A 21,827-nucleotide genomic window follows, 5' to 3' on the forward strand; every position below is an offset into this window, starting at 1 on the left:
TTTAAACACATTTTAATGATACAGACAACATTTCATTTTTAACAGATGAGATTTTATGTACATCAGTTCATTCTTTCCAATTTGAAGCTGCATATATTCACCAAGTTTAACATCTGTTCTGTTTTTTTCCTCTGTCTTCTTGCGCTGACAGTTGACTGGAATAATCGATTGACTTATTGGTGAATTGGATTCTGTCAGTTCGGCGACCACTGACACCAGTTATCTGTTCCTCTGAGCGGTGGTCTTCAAATGAATATAAAAACAAATTGTACAAAAGCAACAGCCTAATCATGTTTGGTTTAAATGAAGTGGTGAAGTGATGCCCAAGCGGAGACATGACCTTTGAAAAGTTATTTTAAAAAAGCAGCCAAGCAATCAATGGTACCATATCGACTGAAGACGTACATTAATAAAGAGTGGGGCCACAGCTCCCATAAATATCCTAAAACACAGAAATATCACAGACTGAGCAGTTAGGCGTAATGCTAGAGTCCCATAGTTTGCATTCCTCTTTTCCTGGACCTTTTATCTTTACCCAACAATGGCAAAGATTATAAGTCCAAGAACGATAAGTCCAGCTGCCACTCCGATGCCAATAAACACCACTTTCATCTTCTTGTTCTCCCATCTTTTCTTTTGCTTCACCTTGTAGGTGGTCTTTTCAAAGGTTTTACACTAGGGAGAAAATACACAAATAGAATATGTTACATTACATTACATTGCTTTTAAATGTCTGATAGTCTTGAACACACAGAACATACTGTACGCAAAGATGGGATGAATTTATTCGCCTGCATACTAACTTATTTAAATCATCCAAAGGCTTATTAAGAAAACATAACCAATCCAAATGTATACATTTCTTAGTTGTTTCCGTACTTTCTCTTTCTGTAAGTGGGTCTGGAGGTCACATAGTTCCCACGTTGCCCCGTTGGCCAGTGTTACCTCACACTGTTTCTTAGAACTAAAAGAGCAAACTGAGGTTTTAGTCGTACACAGTGGAACACAGGGATCCACTTTGTGACAACATGGATTGTGAGCAGGCATGCTTTTGACACCATGGTTAACTTAATTAACAAATTATCAAATGGATTGTTATATGAAATGGGTAACCACAAATAGTTACTACCTGACTTTGGTCCATGTTACATCCCACTGTTGAGCAGTTCTCAAAGAACTATAAATAACTATAAAACAATAAAAATGTCGGACTCATTGAAGCCCACGCTGTAGGCTGGTGCTGCGGCCTTCTTGCCTCTTTTTGCGCATATTTGGTCCCTTATCTGGTTTCTGTCTGTGTGTCTGTCTGCTTGTGTGTGTGTGTGTGTGTGTTTGTGTATGTTTATTTCTGTGTGTGTTGTTTGTGAGCTTGCGGACGTCGCTCTTGCTGTCGTGTTTTTGTTGTGTTTCCCTCCTTCCACTCTTTCTTTCTTTTTTTTTGTTTGTCCTGTGACATATTCTCATGTCTCCACGTACTGATTGTAATCTTTTAATAAAAACTTTGGTCACAAAAAACAAAAAATATATAAGGTCAATGAGCCCTTGGATACACTTTGTGATAATCCGTGCCCAAGATGAAAAAAAACTAATCATATTTACCAGTTTATGACAATATCCTAACCCCACATTAAGCCATCATTTTATTTTCATTCAACATCCATTTTCATCTCTAAATACAACATTAGCATTCATTTGGAGTCATGTTTCTGGCCAAGCAATTCATAGTCTTTATGTTCCTTCCCGAGGCTATTTTGCAGTGGCACCGTGGCTCTGTCCGGCGCTTAGCGCCACCCAAGTCAATTGGGATTGGTTTAAAGAAATGCCAATAAACCAGAGCATGTTTCTCTCCCACGCTGGACTAGCCAGATCCCCTTCCGCAGCGCGGTGGAAGTCTGGCAATGCAAGACTATCCCATAGTGTATCCAAGTGGTTCTTGAACTTTCAGTTGAGTTGTCTGTCTGTTCGCTTTCTTAGTTTTTTAGTTGAGAACTGCTCAACAGTGTGATTTAAGATGTAAGACTAACCAAAGGGGCAATGTGAGAACCATGTAACCCGCTTGTCCAATGCCGGATGGACATTGGCCTCGTGGCATGTCCTGGACTCACTCTGTCGTACCCAGGGACCAGCTCGCTTCATTCATCTTAGGAAAACAATAGGAAATGCCTTTCTATAAATAGCACCTTAAAACACAATCAGGATGTAAATTGTACATTTGTTTTCCTCTACAGCTCCACCTATGGGGTATTTACAGACATCAATTATGACATTTCCTTGTTTTAATCCCCTGGACGCTTGTGGAAACACTTCATGCGTGCCATTTTCTCCAGTAATTTACATTATCCATTCAATCCAGAGACTTCCACAGAGAACACTAAAGTTAAAATAGTGGGGTGTGATGCTATGTAATGATTATTTTCCACTTAAACAGCTTCTTGGATCTTCCCCTGGTTACCTTTGCAAGCAGCTCATCAGTCCTGTCCTCCAGTTCTCCCAGTTTTCCAGATCTCTCGTCGACTTTGTTCAGGTTGTCCAACATGATAACCTTCACCTCCTCCACATCGTCCTGGGTCTGCTGCAGGCGGTCCTTCCCATTCTCCTGTCCAAACAGCACACACAGCATGGTTAAAGAGTGAGACTTAATGTGGATTCACTCAGTCATTTGGGACACGGCAGGGACTTATGTGCTCTAACTTTATCCAGGGCCAGTTTTTGTTTCTTGGGAATAATCCTCACTTTAAGGGTGATTTTGGTTTGGTTTGATTAGTTTTTTGCCACCTGGACCCTATCTCCCATGCATTTCTGTCTAATAGACTGATGTGAACAAAAATCGTTGAAATTGGTCCAGTATTGAGCGAGAAACACAGTGACCAGGCCGCCACAAACTCGGGTGCAATGTAACCTAATGGGGCAATTGTGCGCCCGTGATTTTTTGTTGTTGACTTAAAGTAACTGTTTTTGCCACGGACAGGCTCCGATAGTTATTAAAAGTGTCAGACAACATTGTCAATCTCAGGAGGTCACCACTTGTCATCTTGAACATAAGTCGGGTGAAGGGCATTCAGGGAGTTTGTTGTTTTGGAGTAGAGAAATTATTGGCTGGTGTTATCTGAAAGATTTTCAGTGGTTTGATTACACTGCGGCTCGGTTCGTGGCGGTCTGTCCCTGTGTTCTTGCTCAATACTGGACCAATTTCAAAGATTATTTTTCACATCCATCAAAAATGCATTGGTGAAATAGCGTCCAGGTTGAAAAAACAAAAACAAAAATAACCCTTTAAAGGTCCTATGGAATAAATTTTTTATTTTTTAAGTTTTTCTTAAACATTAATATACAGTACGACCCCCAACCTGCCTATGGTCCCGCAGTAGCTAGAAATGGCGATAGGTGTAAACCAAGCAGTGGGTATCCTGTTCTGCCTTTGAGAAAATGAAAGCTCAGATGGGCCGATCTGAAATCTTGCTCCTTATGATGTCATAAGGGGAAAGGTTACCTCCCCCCCTTTCTTTTCTTTTCCCGCGCAGAGAATTTGGCCCACCCATGAGAGAGAGACATCATGGCTTTCAAACGAGCAAAGTGGCAGTTGGTCAAGTCCACACCCCCAGCCTCCACCTTGCCCCCCCCCCCCTCTCCTCCTCAAAAGCTTCAGACTCAGATATGACACATACTAAGGAAAGCTCATTGTGGGACTGGCTCTAGTGGCTGTAATTCTGCACCAAGGCTGAATTTTGGAAAAGAGACTTCAGATACAGTATTAGGGGACTACTAAGGTCTACATAAAAGAGACTTCAGATACAGTATTAGGGGACTACTAAGCTCTACATAAAAGAGACTTTAGATACAGTATTAGGGGACCACTAAGGTCTACATTAAAGAGACTTCAGATACAGTATTAGGGGACCACTAAGGTCTATATAAAAGAGACTTCAGATACAGTATTAGGGGACCACTAAGGTCTATATAAAAGCATCCAAAGAGCACCATGTCATAGGACCTTTAATATTCAGATTTGCATTTCTAATATTTGATGACATTGAAATTGAGTTCCTACTGACTTTGAATGTCATTATTGCCACAGTCCTTTTTGTAAAATATGTGATTAAAACAAATTTAGCCGCAATATTTTTGTCTTTCTGAGATTTAGAAAATATTTTCTGCACAATGCCACCAATTGTACACATAAAGGTCAGTGTAGTATTCATTTGGAGTACTATTCAACCTGGGAACTCATGATTTATTGTCTTCCGTGGCTCTGGAGTCCGAACAACCCCCCTGATGATGTCATCAGGCCTGCGTTACAAACTGGGGTCGTGGGATTTAAAAGTCGTGGGCGTTTACTTGGCCGGCAGGGAGAGTTTAATGAAAAGATGCTATTAATTGCATTATGGGAAATGAAGGATCCAGTGTTTTTGGAGTTTTTATAAGGATAGCTCAGCTTTGATTTTAACCATTGTTTTTTTAAATATATATATGTATTGTGAGTTCTTAGAGACCATGTAGTCAATAGCAGTGTTGAAGGTACTCTGATTGGTGTTTTGTGCTAATGAATACCTCCGTTTGGTAAATACTGTTTTAGTTCCTTTCTAACATTAGATTCTCATATCTGTTATTCCTTGAAAAAAAAGGGAAATCAAATAAAAATCTTACAGCTTGTATTCCAAACAGGCTTCCAACTGAAAATAATCCAACCTTTGTCTGCCTGATAGAGATCAGACTTGTGGCTGTTTAATAAACACAGCCACAGTCCTGTGTGACATGTTTTTTACATTAAACGTACTTTACTCGGCACTGGGGCTAAAGCTAAAAAGTGAAACGATATATGAAACTTTAAAAAAGAAGAAGGACAGGTTTTCCCAGATTATGAAGGATATATTCTAGCAGCAGCTGTTTACACTATCCTCTGCCAGGAGGAAAAGGGCGGCACCCAAGGGCAAAAACAACAACAACAGGGTTACCTACAAATTGATGAGAAACCAGGAGCAGGATATTTAGAGGGTGGTTTGACCTCTAAGCAAATTGTATCTTGACAGGTTCACGGCTGTCCTCGGCGCCATGAGAGGAAGCCGACATCTCATAAGTTGACAGCAACAGGAAACCGACAGATAGAACAAAACAAAACAAGTATGCCCTCTGCATCTTGATTTCATTATTCAGTCTCATTTCCTGTTCAAACTGACACTATGTGTACAAGTCCTCTGTAGGCTGAGAATAGTAAAAGTAGTATCAATGCCTGGCGGATACTGATTCATGGATGCCCTAAAAGCCCAGTTATCTTGGCTTTGGCCGTCCAAATAGTAGTTGAACAATAGTCTGTGTTTAAAATTCAGCTGGCGACACACAGGAACTGCTGCCCATTCCAGTTCCCCTCCTTGCTTCCTTCCTTCCCTCGCTCCCTCACTCCTGCCTGCATTAATATACCTGGCATTATACAGGGAAAGCTCACACACATCAGGTTACGACCTGCTTATTACAGTGTTGTATGTGAACACAATGGATGTCTTGTTAGCTAGTAATATCTCTCAATAGTAAAATCATGTGATAAGTTCAAGAACATTCAAGGAGAGCATGTATGAAGGTTATTAGTCACCCATGCTGTTTTTGACAGCCAAAAATGCATTCTTAATTCATGACTTAATGAGCTGGCTTCATCTTGAAAAGATAAGACATGCATGAAAGGACCTAGAAAACATCATTTGTATTTTATTTGAGCAAGCTATTTCATATGCACCTATCTGCTCTTTCTTCACACCTAACGCTCAAAAACTCACCCTGGGTAGACTCCCTTCATGATTTTACTTACTCCAGATCAACACTGTACAGATATACTCATCATATATCATAACTCATATGCTGTTTCCAACTAAGTACAACTGCATTTGAATCTCAGTTTGGTTATTTACTGGGTAATACTCCTCATTTAAAATGGAAAACATCAGTTGACAGCAGCTATAAGTTACCTATTCCCTTTACTCACTATTAGGCTGTTTTAAGGGACTTTGCCCGCTGATTATGAAGGGTCATATACATAAAAAACTAAAGTTCCCTCTCTTCTCTCTTTCTGTTCTTATCGAAGTTGTAAGTCATGAGCCCAGTTTTTAGCCCATTGGAGAGTTATTTTGACTTACCATGTCTGTCACGTCTCTTGCAGTTTGTCTCACCCGATCCAATGCATTTACAGCTGTGCGACTCAAGTGTAGCCTACTGTTGTAACAGGAAACACAGCATACCAGCTCTGTGGTTTTAATGTTCCACCTTGTAGTTTACCCCGAAACTGGTCCGTGCAACGTTTCGCGATTTCCTTGTTTAATTTTTTTATTTTTTTAATTTTTTTCTTCACACGCGTTTGTTTTCAGCGCGAGCTCGACTCTGTCACTTTCACATCTACCGTCCTGCCCGTTGGACTTTGCGCTGGCTCTATGATGCGTTCAGGTATTCCCGGAAAGTCTAAAATTACAATGAGGTGATCACGTGACCGTCATGTTGACTCGGTAAAGTCCGGACTTTCCCTGATTTGGCTACTTGTTGGTAGTTGGTAAGTGGCTCTAATGGCTGGGACCAAACAGTAGGTTATGATTCGGATTTCCCCTAATTTACCACACCAAAGATGAATAGATCGATTTTTATTTTCCAAACAAATGGGAAATTCCAGAGTTGAAGCAGCACACGTACCGAATATACATGAAATAACAGGATACAAATTAATAAAACAAATAATTTAAAATATATAAAAATTGTGAATAAAAATAAAAAAAGTACAACTGTTTAACTATTATTGATAAAGCTTTAGATAACGTAAATATTGTATGTTGTCCACAAAGGTTAATTTACCCAAGTGCTGTTTTATTTGATATTTGTACTATTTTATGCTACTTTATACTTATACTCCATGACATTTTAGGGTAATTTTTTTTTTTTTTTTACTCCAAAACATGTATTTGACAGCTATAGCTACTAGTTAGGCCTACTACTGACAGGTTTTCAGTTTTTTTCAGGTTAAGATTTATTCAATAACTATATGTTTTTTTTTTTCCTTTTTAATTATGGTGCATTGTTTGCTATCATCATATCAATAGGATAGGATAGGAAAGTAGTTAAAACTAAAAAAAGGCTACATTTCCCCAGCTACATTAGTTTGACAGCTTTGGTGACTGACAGAGGTAGAAAAAGTACTCAGATTACACTCAATAAAAATATGCTGAATGTCCCATTTCAGAATAAAAGCCTCTACATAATATTACTGGGTCACATTTATGGATGCATTAATGTGCAGCTGGTCAAGGTGGACCTATCTTCAACTACTTCATATACTTCTGTATAGCTTAATCCATAATAATTTAGTAGTTGATTCATATTTTGTAAAAGTTAACTTAATTCGCATTCTAAAATAACATTTTTTTTTTTTACTTCTGATATTTAAGTATGGGCCTATTTTGCTGATAATACTTATGTACTGGAGTTGGTCTTTGAAATTACCAGGGGGGACCTAAATGCAGCAGCACTCATCTGTTTGTTAATGTTACTAGATGACTGCTGGAGCAGATGATGCAAGGACATGTTCTGTGTGAACAGTCAGTAAAATGTAATCTTATCTTATCTTATAGTGCCATTGTCTCATATCCTTCATCCAACAGGAAAACTAGTGAGAACTGCACAACAGATTCATCATAAACATGCCTTTCCGCTCCACTCCGTTCAGTGAGAGTTTGGCCGCATCTGACCTGTCCTCTCTATACATCTTTGTCATGTCATAAAAATTAGACTAGTCCACTTCATTTCTAGCAGACCTTTGCAGACTTGCTGCAGAACATTGTGTGCTGTTTGGTCACTGAAGGGTGTTGCTTTTTTTTTTACAGGCTGTGCATGATGGAAAGTGACTGCTGGTCCTCCCTTAAGAAACATATGTGGTGTGCAGATAATATCCCCACAGGGACTTACGTTGTGTCTGGGGCACTAAAACATACATTTATATTGACCTTATTGCACTATTATGGTCATGTACTTTTTGACCTAGGGTTTTGGTTTGGTGTCCTTTACCTGGAGTTCTTTTTAAATTAAACGGACAACAATGGCACCATTGTTTTGCAATAGACTCATTTGTGGCTTACAGTTAGGCTACATACAGTTACACATAAGTCTCGACATGTGTTGGGTCACACCAAGACCCAAAGAGACCAAATATCTCTCGGGGGTCTCTTAAAGCAGGATGGTTTGTCATCATTTACTAAAACTGCACGTCACTGGAGACCACACAGGCTCTTAATCATGACTGCTGCTGTTGTGTGTGTGTGTGTGTGTGTGTCGCACAGACAACACAACTCCATTGTAGCTTTACTGCGTCACTCACACTGGCAATTTGAATTCTTTTCAACAGCCTTTGTTTCATTCAGTGAGAGTCATACGCCAAACAAAACACCATCAGGCAGACCCCATTATCTCTGATTACAGAAGATGTCCAAACATAACTGAGAGATCATGACCTACATGCTATATCATTAGAAATTGCAGCATGATTAATTTACAACACTAGTTCATGTGTGCTTCATGTTTTGTAATCTTGTATCAAAGCATGCAAAAAGAGGATGTTGCCAGAATGAAGGTTTCATTTGTTCAAATAGAGGATCTAAAGCTGAAATAATGGAGACCAGAGACGTTTAAAGGTAGAGAAATATCAAACAGAGGAAGTAGGGTAATTAATACATTTCCTCCTAAAATCTTAAAGGGGTATGTCACCTTCTTCATTTGAATTTTGTAAAGATCTAAATGTTAAATTGAAAGCGATGGATAAAAGAAAACATTAGTTTAGATCCACATACCCACACTGTATTGTTAAAGCCCTGTAAATACAGTACATATTATTACATATTATTGTCTGTAATAGTATTAAGCTCTCAAAGTCCTGTGTTTATGTCCATAGACTTAACTAACTCTCACTCAACTTAGAAAAAGATGTTCTTATTTCTTTGCAAATGTTAACAGGACAGAGCACATTGGGGGCATGGATCTAAATAAAATGGATTACAGTGCTCTGGAATAGGTATGTGATCCTAATGTGTAATGGATTTTCCATTCAGATATTTGGTTGGAATTATCTTTTATCTACAATAAATGCAGACAAAGTCTAGAAAATGTACATCTATAGAATCTGTATTAAAATCCATATTATTAGCCATACTCCTCACTGATAGCTTTGCACTGAGCAGTTATTAACAGTATGTGATAGTAGTGATACGCCTTTTTAATAGGGAACACTAAAGACAAAGGTGGCGGTCCATGTGAATAAAGCACTCAGAGCCTCACCTTTTCCCAACACAGACCTTATGACCATCATTCCTTGTTCACCGAGGGGAGACCTTTTGTTTAGAGCCCAGGTCGGCTCCGACAGAGATTCACACCTTTTTCTAATCAAAGCACTTTGATTAGTTAAAGCAGACGGTATTGAGTGCAAATCTACTCTCTCAGCTTTTATTTATTCTGTTGTGTCCTGTAAAAATGTAAAACACCCTGACCAGAAACTCCTTCATGGTCCTTGAATAAATAATGTTGATCTAAATAATACATCTACTGATAATGTGCTGTTATCAAACGGGAAGCAGGAAACAGTCTTGTACACATTAGTTACACTACTTTATAGTACTTTCACTACATTGTACATTCATCCATCCATAGATTTATCCATCCATCCAAATATAGCTAAAAGTTGAAATAGTCAGCTAAAAGTACTGACTTAAAGTTAAAATCTTAGCTAACAGTTAAATAGTTAGCTAACAGCTGAGTTAGCTAACAGTTAAAATAGCTAGCTAACAGCTGAGTTAGCTAACAGTTAAAATAGCTAGCTAACAGCTGAGTTAGCTAACAGTTAAAATAGCTAGCTAACAGCTGAGTTCGCTAACAGTTAAAATAGTTTAACAACTAAAATAGTTGATTAACAGTTTAAATAGCTGTCTAAAAGTAATATTGTGTTGTCCCCAGGTCAAATTTGACCTGTTTACTTAAGGGTTAAAGTTGAAATAGTTAGCAAACAGTTGAAATAGTTAGCTTAAAGTAATGGTTAAATGGTTGAAACATTCAGCTTCACTCCAAGTAGTGGTAGCCTAGAAGGCTAGTAGTATGATTGCTGACCAAACCAACCTTAATATTGACAGTTCAATTGTATGACAAAAACAATACCCACTTTTTTGTAACAAGTATTGTTATACGTTTAGAACATACATTGGAAATCAATGAAGGTCAAGTTCATCAGGGCTGTGGGGTTACCTCAGACCAAAAAAGTTGGGAACCATTGGTATAATTTACTATGTTGTAGCTCTATACTATAGTATAGTATAGAGTATAGTATATTCTAGTATGTTAATAGTAGGCTAAATTAAGTAATATGTTAGCAGCAGCATTATCCAGCACCAGTCGGGATCACTTCACCGGCTGTCTAATTTTTCTTTTGTGAGTACTATACACACACATATATATATATATATATATATATTATATATATATATATATTATATATATATATATTATATAATATATATTACAGTATATATATATACAGTATAGTATATTTTATCTAAAGCGAGCATTCAAGTGTTCAAATGACTGGAAATGCCCATCCCTACTAGCCATGATAAATTAGCGTAAAGCTCAATGCTAACCTGTTCAGAAGGAAATTAGCCAACTGTGCGTCCTTTTGGGCTCTAAGCTGTCTCCATTTTTATTTTTTTTGGGATCAAATGTTTTTCAAAGCTGTCTCCATCATTCAAATGCATCTCCAAAATTGACCACGCCCCTGGTCATGCAACTGTATAGAAAGATGCTGAGTTTTTTAAGGTTGGGTAGAATGAGTCTATCTCTGTTAATTCAGTTGTCTCTGCCATAACTGCAGCATGTTGTTTTTTTTGCGTGTTTATGGTTCATGTCGGGTGTCAAAATGTGCGGTTGGAATGGAATGGAAATTTCAAAGAAAAAATACTGGCTTTATTGTTGTCATAAAACATTTAACTTAGCATGTTTCCTTAATATCTGATGCCATATTATGGTCATAGATTTAATACAGTAAATATAGCCTACTTAAGAAGATTGAATAGTACCAGCAACTTGAATGCAACTCTGTCAGTGTTGAACTTGCATCTGCCTCTAAAATACCTTGGATTCATTTTACTATCATATCATCAAAGTGAACATATAATCACCATAATACATCATGTAGTATTTCCCATTTTTTCTGACTGACAAAGCACATGCAGTTTTGTCAGGTCAGAGTTGCAGAGGCTAGAGACCCGGCCAACAAAAGTCTTCCTTCGGGAATGACCAAATACAAAGGCCATATTCAGCATGCTGATTACCCTCCCTTTGCATCATTGTCTGACACTCGTCCATGGATGGTAGACTCACATCCTCATGACTGCAACAGTCTGAGTCCAGGCCGATTTCCCATCAGCAACAAATGGGCTTTCAGTGGATTTGGTTTGTCTAAGAGGCTGTTGTTCCAAAAACTCGTCTGGGCTTTTGTCATGGGGGTAAAACACTGAAATTTTAGTCACCGCTTGTTGACAAAACAGTGCATTCATCCGGATGGGAACATAGAGGTTTACTGGGGTTGAATCAACAGGAGAGGTAGGCCTGTTACGACTTGTTCCGTCTGCCTGGATTTTAGTTTTGCTTTACTTTGTATTCCTTATGCAGGTTGTTTGATTTCAGTCTGTTCTAATGAACCAGCTACAAAAAGTAAAGCACTGTTATTTGTAGGTAAACCTACAAATTATGGTGCTTTTCGTTTTGTTGTATTGAAATCATATTGATAACTGTATGCAACACATTGACCGCTGCTTTATAAGAACGCACTGGTTTTCAGGGCTTTCAAGCGAGGAAGTGGTTTGCGTTAGGGCTGGCCAATATATGGATATTATGGATATTATGGATATCGATATATGAGGCTCGTGAATTTTGGATATCGCAATATAGTGATGTGCCACAAGTGTTGTCTTTTTGTGGTTTTTAAGGCTGCGTTACAGTAAAGTGATGCAATTTCCTAAAGTTACCAGATTTACTTTTATTATTTGCCTTTACTCACTTAGTTATGGTTTTGTTTTTTTAAAGATTATTTTTTGGGCCTTTATTTTTGAAAGGACAGATGAAGTCATTTAAGGTTGAGAGAAGGGGAATGACATGCAGTAAAGGGCCAAAGGTCAAAGTCGAGCAAGCATCCTCTATACATGGCCGCCCGCCCACCAACTTAACTATCTGGGCACCCTACCCACTTAGTTATTGTATCCCAATTATCACATCTCATTGTGTCAATATTTTATGAAAGCACCAATAGTCAACACTCCAATATTGCCACAATATCAACAACAATGTATTGTCTAGCTCTAGTTTGTGTCCTGGGGAAAACACATACATTTAATTCAGGATTGATCCAGGGAAATTCAAACCGCTATCTTTTTTCTAATCTTAACTAGTCTTTCTGGTGTCTAAAACAAACCCGTTCATGAGAATGCGCTGTTGGTTTAAATGCACTTTGGGATGTTTGATATGTTTGATGGAAATACACAAAAAATAGAGTTAAGAAATATTTTATAAAAACAACCAACATATTTGTGATAGATGATGGACCCTAAAGTTCTATCCTTATTTGAAAACAGACCACAGTGGAGGTATCTATAGTACAGTAACAGTATACCACCCTCTCTTCCCTACTGCATTCTTCACAGTACTTCAACCAGTGTGACCCACTTTTGTTTTGTTTACTAAATTGAATGTCCTTTTCAGTGAGCTGATTACGGATTTTAAAATGGTTTGTTGTATTTGTATTAGTAAAGCCTGGGAATAAACTGAACTGAAACCAAAAGTGTGAGACAGTGTGTCATAATGCCCTGCATAGTTACACCCAGGGCGGCTCTTGTCTGAACCAGCAGAGAAGCTGCGGGGAATCCCCTCCGATCTGCCATCCTCAAATTTCAGATCAGTCGTCCTCCCTGTCTCCATCTTGTGGCAGTTCAACAAACAGCAACAGAAGTAAAAAAAACTGTAATATTTATAAAATACCAGATGTTTGAAACTCTTAAATAACACGTGTCAAAAAAAATACCCTTGTGAAATCTGCTTATGGAAAAGAAAAACACCACAGTGGGACTTTTTGAGAGAACTGAAAATGATCTTGGTCTCACACAGCATGGATTAGCTCAGCATGAGTGTGTGAAAAAAAACAAATTGAATTGGGACTACAGTGCTCAAGAATCACGTAAAAAAATCCCATCCAGCTTTCAATGGCCTTTGACCATATTTAATTAAAAACAAATATATTATGCATTAGGTGAAAATGTATGATATAAGATAACGTTGTTGAACAACAATACTTACAAACAGATAATAAATACACACAGATTTTGAAGAGTATTCTGTTAAAGTACAATAATTGCTAGTTGAATTTAACAATTACATTTTTTTTTTTAAAACAAACTAGTACAGCGCCCGTTGAAAATGTTCCTGTTTGGAACGGGCCGACTGCTTGGCCAGTGGTATTGCTGCATGTAGAATTCATTAAAAACCCCAAAACTACTTAGGCCTACTGAAGGGCCACTTACCAGTGTCTGTGAACCCTTGTACACTTGGATCCCCAAGCTGGAGACCACCAGAGGGACACACTTTCTATACACCAGAGCCTTCCGTGCAGACTGCATTGTGACCAACTGATCATTTTAATAGATTGCCACTGATGAATTTTTTCTAGATTGCCTGATTTACTTTGGATTAGTATGCAAAATGAGTAGTACTTTGTAAACTTTGTAACAGGAATTTGTTTGTATAGGAATTATTACGTATGTATAGAGAGTGTGTGTGTGTCTAATGGCTTGATGATAGGAGTGACTAAACGTGGTGATATGACGCATCCTATGAGAACAGGGACAGTCCTAGGACCTTCCAGACACTTTTTTTTAATTTCTCACAACATTTAAAAAAAAAGCTACGCTTAAATTGTGTTTAAGGGTCTCAAAAGGCACATGTGCCAATCAAGTTCCTTAAACCAAAAGCAGGAAGTTGTTGAATTCTAATGAAAGTAAGACCTTAACCAGTGGAAACTAACTTAGAAGTAATAAAGGTTTCACCAGACAGCAGTTGTTGACTTTAGTCTATATATTACTTTGTATAATGTGCAATAAGAATGGGTTTGTTTATGACTGTATGTACATTGTGTGTGTGTGTGTGTGTGTGTGTGTGTGCATCTCTTATGGCTTGTTGGTGGGAAGAACTACAGGAGGCGTAGAGGAACTGACAGGGATGACTCCGGTGGCCAGCAGGATGATGATGAGCACGATGATGAGGACGATCACCACGACGACCACGATCATCTTGACGTTCTTCCACCAGTAGGTGCGAGCCACTTTCCGAGTCGTTTGCGTTAAGTGCTGAGCCTGAGAAGGGAGGGAGACGAGACAATACATTACAATGAAGCAACACGTTTGTCTTCCTGACACACTGGTCCACTTAAGAAAAACAGACCGCCAACTCATCAATGTGTCCCTGATAGCTCATTAGTTCCATCCTCTAACACTACCTGAAACACTTTGTATGTATTGCCCTTTTTTTACCTAGCAACAGAAAACACTACACCAACATTGAAACCAAAAGCATATGGTCACAGACTTTTTTAGATGTTGGCTTGCAAACACTTGTGTGCCATTAATAATGTCACATAGTAGGCCTATACATAGACTAGTAAAAATAACCCATGAAGCTTCCGGGCCTGAAAAATTTAGCAATTGTGGAAGTGCCATAAACCGACATTTTATCTGATTTCCAGCAGGGGGCGACCCCACTGGTTGCAAAAAAAGTGGAAGTCTATGGGAAAACGACCCTACTTATCATTTGATTAATTACCTCAATAAAAAAAAATTCTTCAATACAGCATGATGTTCATTTTGTAAATGATGGTCCCATTCATTTACACTAAGACGACAAAGCAGGACAGAGGGTTAGCAATGCTAACCATGGCCCTGCCCCTATGTACTAACAGGTATTAAAATAGCTTTGAACTTGTTTTTGGGTGTTGTGCGTGTTTTTGTATTAAACTTTAACTCTCTCACTTTGTGTTTTCACTTCATCAAAAAGGTAATTGGAACATTTGCTTGCCTAAAAATGTCTTCTTTAGTGTTATGCCAACTAAGCTAGCTAGCTACCTCTAGCGTTAGCTGGTGTTAAGGAAAGAAACTGTCACACTGGGTGACTCACTTGAAAAGAGTTGGCAACTCTTCTCCCTTTAACATTTAGTCTAGTCTCGCTTTGCCAGACCTTCCTCCACAGCGCTGCAGAGGAGGGTCTGGCTAGTCCACACAGCATTCTGGGATGGGAGAAAAATTTGCTGTGGTTAATTGGCATTTCACAATTGTCCCCAACAGAGCCACGGTGCCGCTGCAAAGTAGTTTCAGGAAGGAACTTGTTTTGGTGGAACATGTGTATGTTCAAAAGTTGTTTTAGTCGTGAAACAGAAAACTCAGATTGGACAGATGGTCTGGCTAGCTGTCTGGATTTACCCTGCAGAGATCTGAGGAGCAGTTAACCATAGTCCTCAGAAATCTACCGGAGTAGAAAGCCAATTGTAATTGTAATTTATTTATTTGAACAGGGACAGTGCACAAAAAACATTACTAGATGTCTGGTGCCAGGTTACAGCAAATTACTAGTTTCCACCCATAGTCCCGCAAAGTATCCGGGTGAAAAGAGCGTATTCCGGTGGAATTTCTTGGATATAGACTACATTTAGCTTAGCGCAGCACCATGTGCAACCATCAGCAACACGGTCCTAGCCGCGTCAACCTGCCCAGCTGCAACCTCTCGTCAGAAAACATCACATCTGGTTGAAAAAAACAAGATGGCGATCTCGTATCATTAAACCCAATGCTTCAAGACGGCACTTCACAAGCCAATGGGTGATGTCACGTATACTAAGTCCTCCATTTTTACAGTCTAAGGCTATGATTAACGTAAATGTCAGCCTGAGGTAGCGGGAGTACGTTTCCAACAGGTGCTTTACAAGTTGTACGGTAGGTGCTGTAATAATAACAAGCATTTACTGACACATTTTCAGGAATAAGAAAACTAGAATGACAAGTTGTGGACTTCACAGAAAGCGGTCACTCCCTGTGATGAGCAATGCAGCCTGCGCAGTGAGGCATTTGAACCTCAGACAAAAGGTGTTGGGTTAACGAGCGTAATCACCTAAAGAGGTGGAGCAGGAACAATGCCTCACTAAAAAGGGCTTCATTTAAAGTTTGCATCAGAGCAAGAGAAAGGCCACACTTAGTCACATTCGTTTGTGTTCTGTCACTGTAACTTCCTCAATATGGCCTGGCTTCTACTGACTTGGTGAGGAGCTGGGCAATATGGCAAAAATCAAATATCCCAATAATTTTGACCAAATATTGCCTCAATATTATAGGGTTGACTATTTGTGCTTTTACAAAGTATTAACACAATAAGAGTTTTGATAAATAATCACCAATAATCTGGATATAATATCTGCGTAAAGGCAAATAATTAAATACCTTGTCAATCTGGTAAGTTCAGAAAATGACATCACTTTACTGAAATGCAGCCTTAAAAACCAGGAAAAGACACCACTTTTGTCATTTCCCTATATTAAAGGTGCCCTGCCACACAAAACCGTTTTAGTGTTATTTTTTTTATGTGAAAATGAACTGCTACCTCCTCTGTCAGCTCTAGCTACTGAAAAGAAATAAGTGGAGAAATCAGACCAATCACAACAGCTGGTCAGTCTGATGTCATGTTACCTGAACTCATTATTATTCATGAGCTCACCCAGTTGTGCTGGGTAAAGGATGCTGATAGCGAGGCACCCATTGGCTAGCTGTTAACCAATCAGAGTTAAGCAGCTTAGCTGTTTGAATATTAATGAGAACTGGCACAAATGGAACTGAGTCTTCCTGCGGGCTTTCTATACCACCCTAGAATGTCTTGAAACAAGGTAACCAAGGCATTTATTCCGCAAAAAATGTTAAAGAGTCCATGGTAGAACTTCAGACATTACCACAAAGTAATGAAATACATGTGGCAGGGCACCTTTAAGATGTCCAAAATTTTAGATGATATCTAGTCTCATTTATCAATGTCGTAATAATATAATATACTAATAATACTGCCCAGCCCCCACTTGTTGTACTGGTGCACCTGAACACTAAGGTCATTGTTTAACAACCTCTTTACTTGACCTCATATTCCGCTGTAACTGCACACTACACCAAGTATGCATTAGTGCCAGTGTTTGAATAAAAATACTAAATAATACCTACTTTTGCACAAATTACAATAAAAGGATATACTGTAAGACTAACCCCTTTTTCCATTTCCTCTGCCTTGGCGAGCAGGTCGAGCCCCTTCTCCCCACGTTCAATGACTTGTTCCATATTCTCCTTCATCTTGTCTCTGACTTCATCTACCTGATCCCTTAAGGCCTGGATCTTGTCCTGTGGCGCTGCCACTCCTCCCTGCTCCTGGAATGAGTGGGGTACGAGAGAAGTTAATTAGCTAGTTACTTAATTAGTCATTAGCATTACATGCAAGTACGTAACCGTGTTTTAAATTGAACCAATACCAATTCTATTTCAAAATCACCTGTAAATTCTAAAGTCTGTCACTGGTGCTGTTGGTCCTGTATGGTAGTAGTGGATATACATACTGTACGATAAAAAATATTTTTAAGATAGCTGTACTCTATGAAAGTAATGTCTAATAGATTTTCCATTTAGATGTTTGCTAGAATAGAATCTTTCACTCCAACGTACGAAAACATTTCTCTCGAATACGGCCACAGGTGTGTAACGTTATCTTCATCATCACCCCCCACCCATTCACCGAGTTCACCACTGTCATCGTTGGAGGCAGAAGCTGATCCATTATTATGCTTCTTCCTCTTCTTCTCTAGTTTTGGTACTTGGACACAAACAGGCATTACGTCACCAACTGGAACCGAGCGTGCGTTAACTTGCAATGTAGGAGCAATAGTAAAAGTGCAACTTTACTTTTCAAAGTACAGATATGTGAAAATCCTACTTAAGTACAGTAACCAAGTTACATTATTATTCAGTCATTACATTACCATATCAGTTACCATTACAATACACTGATAATCTTTCGTTGTGCACGTTTCATCCAGCCTGCTCTCATCCCTCTAAGTCAACACACCTCAAGAAAACTTGGGATTCCTCTTTGATTCAAGCCTGATACTTGATCCTTATGAATGTGTGTGTGTACAGCCTCAACTCCTTCATCCTGGTTACATGACGGTTGCAGATTTTTGCTGTCATGCCACCGAAAATTTGAAATAATCTTTTTGAGAAATGTATTTTGTATTTTTTATACTGAGGGAAAATCCTCCCTGTAACCCTGATTGGAAACACAGCCTAGCCTTGACAGAACTGTTACTGGGACTCGAACTTTACTCATGGATCTTCTCTGTCTGATACCACGGTGAATAAACATGCCAACCCAATCTGAGGAAGATAGGAGATGATTCACAATCAGGCCCTTCAATATCTCATCAAATCATATCAGATTATGTAAAATGATTGTTGTTGTTTTTCCAATTTAAATTGAATGCAGATGTGAAGGCCGCTCACACAGTCGTAGGTGTGATTTATGAGCACAAAAGTTATGATTTACCGAATCTGATTCACAAGGTCCCGATTCGATTACATTTCAGATTTGATTCAACATCAATCAGTTTAGGGACGTTTTAGTTACAATACCGACTTCGATTGGAAATTAAACAGATGATGCTCTCTTGGTCCTTGGTCATTTAAAAAAAGGAAACTTTGCAGACATGGTGTGCCTTTTCCTCACTACTATAACAGACTCTGTGTCTCTTTCTCTCTAACCTTTATAAAACAATTTAGCCTATACAAATGATCCAACTAATTCTTTACCATTAAAGCTGCAAGATTAATTGATTAGTTGTCAACTATTAAACAAAACTATTTTGATAATCGCTTATTCGGTTTGAGTAATTTTTGGTGAAAAATAGGACAAATTCTCTTATTCCAGCTTCTTAAAAAAGGAATATTTTCTAGTTTTTTCTCTCCTCTGTGACAGTCAACTGAATATCTTTGAGTTGTGAATGAAACAAGTCATTTGAGGACGCCATCTTTGTCTTTGGAAAACACAAATCGACATTTTTTTTACATTTTATAGACTAAAAAACCAATCTATTAATGGAGAAAATACCAGCTTAATCAACAATGAAAATAATGATTAATTGCAGCCTTACTTACCATGTCTGTCTTGCCACTCGCGGTGTTTGTACCAAGCCTGTCACATATCTAGTGCACTTAAAGAGCCCATGGTTACCTGGGCTTCCTGAAAAACAGGTAATCTTCCCAGGTGACGTCATCTGTTAGTAAGTGGAACAAAAAAAAGTCCATCCAATTAAATCATACGAATGTATTGACCCTCACTGACTGGTTCCAACAGGAATCACATCACACAAGTATTCATACAATTTCAAGGGACCTTTAAAGCGCAAATGAACTTCAGAAACATAATTAGAGGTAGATGAGTTTGACAGAATCAGCGGGAAGAAATCTCAGAGAGAGAAAAAAAACAGAAAAGAGAAGAAATTTCAAGTTATAGTGATGACAGTGAGATTGAAAGAGGGATCCACTTGTCTGGAATAAAACTGACTGGGAGCGAGGACAGACTGGACGTGCTGTCGGACAAACGTGATCAGCAAGTCGGATTAAGGACAACCTTGACGATGTCAGTGTAGCTGATGTTAAAAGAAGTGGATAAATCATTGGTGGAGGTGTGTCACAATTATACAAGATATTGGAAATTACTGAGTTAGATGCTTACAAAGTGTCATGTCTCCCACTAAACAGAGTTTAGGGCGTTGTTGATATCTATATGGAACTTTCTAGTATTTCTGAAACTCTGTCATTTTGATCTGATAAAATCATCTGTAACAAATCCAGTAACATTTTCAATGCAGGACTTTTACTTGTCGCACATCACTCCAATATCATACTCATTTCATTGGGTTCCGATCAAGTGCAGGAACCAATTTAAAGTTCTTGTTCTGGCTAATAAAGCTTTGAATCATTATCATTATTATTATTACTTGTAACAGAGTTTTTCACAGTGTGGTCCAAAGAGAAAGAAAGAGATGGGAGTCATAAAGACCAGGTCCAAGCCATGAGGAAGCAGCTAGGGAAGAAACAACTCAAGAAAGGAGGGAGGACAAATCCGAAAGGAAGCATGATGAATATGTTTGTGTAAAGTAAACATTAAGTTCTCACTATTCCTGGTCACGGTGATTAACTGGGCTGCTGAGGCGGGAAGGAAATGGGAGAGAATAGTCGTAGTCATAGATGCTGCAATTACATCTTTTTGGGAATATTGTGGGAACTACTGGAGAGGAAGTGCAGGGTTAAGAGAGGCTTTCAGGCCTTGGCAAGGGGTGGAGAACTTTTTTATTTTATATTTAAAGTTAGATTAAATAGGAGTCTTGTGTTTAATCCGGTAGAAAAGGGTAATACAACATTTGGATGCAAACTGCCTTTTTAAAACCAGAGAAGAAGAAGGAGCAAGAACACATCCGACCAGCTGCTTCCTGTACCTGAATGTCCCTCCTGAATCAAGCCAACAATATTTATTTGAAGACTTCCTACATTTTGGTTATAGTTCTGATCCACTGAGTTTGATTGACAGCTGGGCCACTGATTGGCCAATCGGCCACACCATAGTAATTGCGGGTGTGGTACGATTCATAAAAGGAAGTTGGAAACACAAGTGGAAAGTTTCGGGGGTCCTAGCAACCATCTAGTCATCCTGTCTCATCTTATCTGATATCATTTCAGAAACCATCAGTATTATTTATGTTCCCCTGATTCACGCACATGCTACATTTGCCTACAACGTTTTGGTAAATCCTAAATCCTTAATCAATTATTTTTTTAAACACAAACGCATGAGGCCTGGATCCACAACAAAGGAACAAAGATGTGTAAAAACCACTCTTCCATTACTGGGGCAGTGGCTATAATTCTGACACAGAATAGCCACTACAAGCACGTCTCCATGGCATGCACGTCTGCAATGCTGGTCTGTCCGTCAGTCGACTAGTTCAACACTTTAGTCCAGAATGAAATATCTCAAAATTTACTGTATGTTTGAGTTGAAATGTGAAATATGTCCATGGGCCTCAGAGGGAAAATCCTCCAGTGACTTTGGTCCATCTAATGCTACCAGCAGGTTGACATTTTCTTGACTATCTCGAAATCATTTTGATGGATTGCCATGCAAAATTAGACATTTATAGTCCCTACAGAATGAACTGTAATGACGTTGGTGATGTACAACCAAGCAAGATAATCAATTTCCTGTCATCCAGGGTGCATTCACACCTGTCTTGGAGCTGTCCACTTGTGATTGGATCACTCAGATCAGATTTTAATACCAGGTGGAAATGGGGTGTGACAGTAGGCGGCCCTACTGCACAAAGTAGACCTGACAGCTGACGCTTTGTGTTGAGGAGATCAAGGTGGGGGGGGGGGAATGAACAGCAGGGTCGTTTAAACCCCATTCGCTCTTGGCCACGCTGTATACTTCCTTGTCACCTGACACCAGGCAGCTTTTTGGGGCTCTGGGTATTCATTCATCCAGGCTGTCTGGTTGGGGAACGAATGGAAATGTTTCTTCAAAGTTAAATGTCCTTTTCTGTGAGGTGTTCACAATATTTTGTGTTCCCCACAACAGCGTGGAAGAAAAGTTTCAGAATGATTGCCTAGAATACCGCAAGGCTCAACAACTGCTTCTTCCCCTCTGCT

General features: G+C 38.9%; 2 protein-coding genes across 2 annotated transcripts; both read right to left on the minus strand.

Moving 5' to 3' along the window:
* vamp5 (vesicle-associated membrane protein 5) lies at positions 1 to 6,387 on the minus strand. Its single transcript, XM_032516048.1, has 3 exons — positions 6,123 to 6,387; positions 2,453 to 2,596; positions 1 to 675 (listed from the first exon to the last, which is right to left on the minus strand). The coding sequence occupies exons 1-3, from the start codon at positions 6,123 to 6,125 to the stop codon at positions 532 to 534; spliced, it is 291 nt and encodes a 96-aa protein (XP_032371939.1). The 5' UTR covers positions 6,126 to 6,387; the 3' UTR covers positions 1 to 531.
* A 7,060-nt stretch (positions 6,388 to 13,447) lies between these two features.
* Positions 13,448 to 19,304, minus strand: LOC116689493 (vesicle-associated membrane protein 8-like). The gene is made up of 3 exons (XM_032516047.1): positions 19,275 to 19,304; positions 17,340 to 17,498; positions 13,448 to 14,402 (listed from the first exon to the last, which is right to left on the minus strand). The coding sequence occupies exons 1-3, from the start codon at positions 19,275 to 19,277 to the stop codon at positions 14,217 to 14,219; spliced, it is 348 nt and encodes a 115-aa protein (XP_032371938.1). The 5' UTR covers positions 19,278 to 19,304; the 3' UTR covers positions 13,448 to 14,216.
* Positions 19,305 to 21,827: the final 2,523 nt, after the last annotated feature.

Source organism: Etheostoma spectabile, chromosome 5 (assembly GCF_008692095.1).
Source record: "Etheostoma spectabile isolate EspeVRDwgs_2016 chromosome 5, UIUC_Espe_1.0, whole genome shotgun sequence".
NCBI lineage: Eukaryota > Metazoa > Chordata > Actinopteri > Perciformes > Percidae > Etheostoma > Etheostoma spectabile.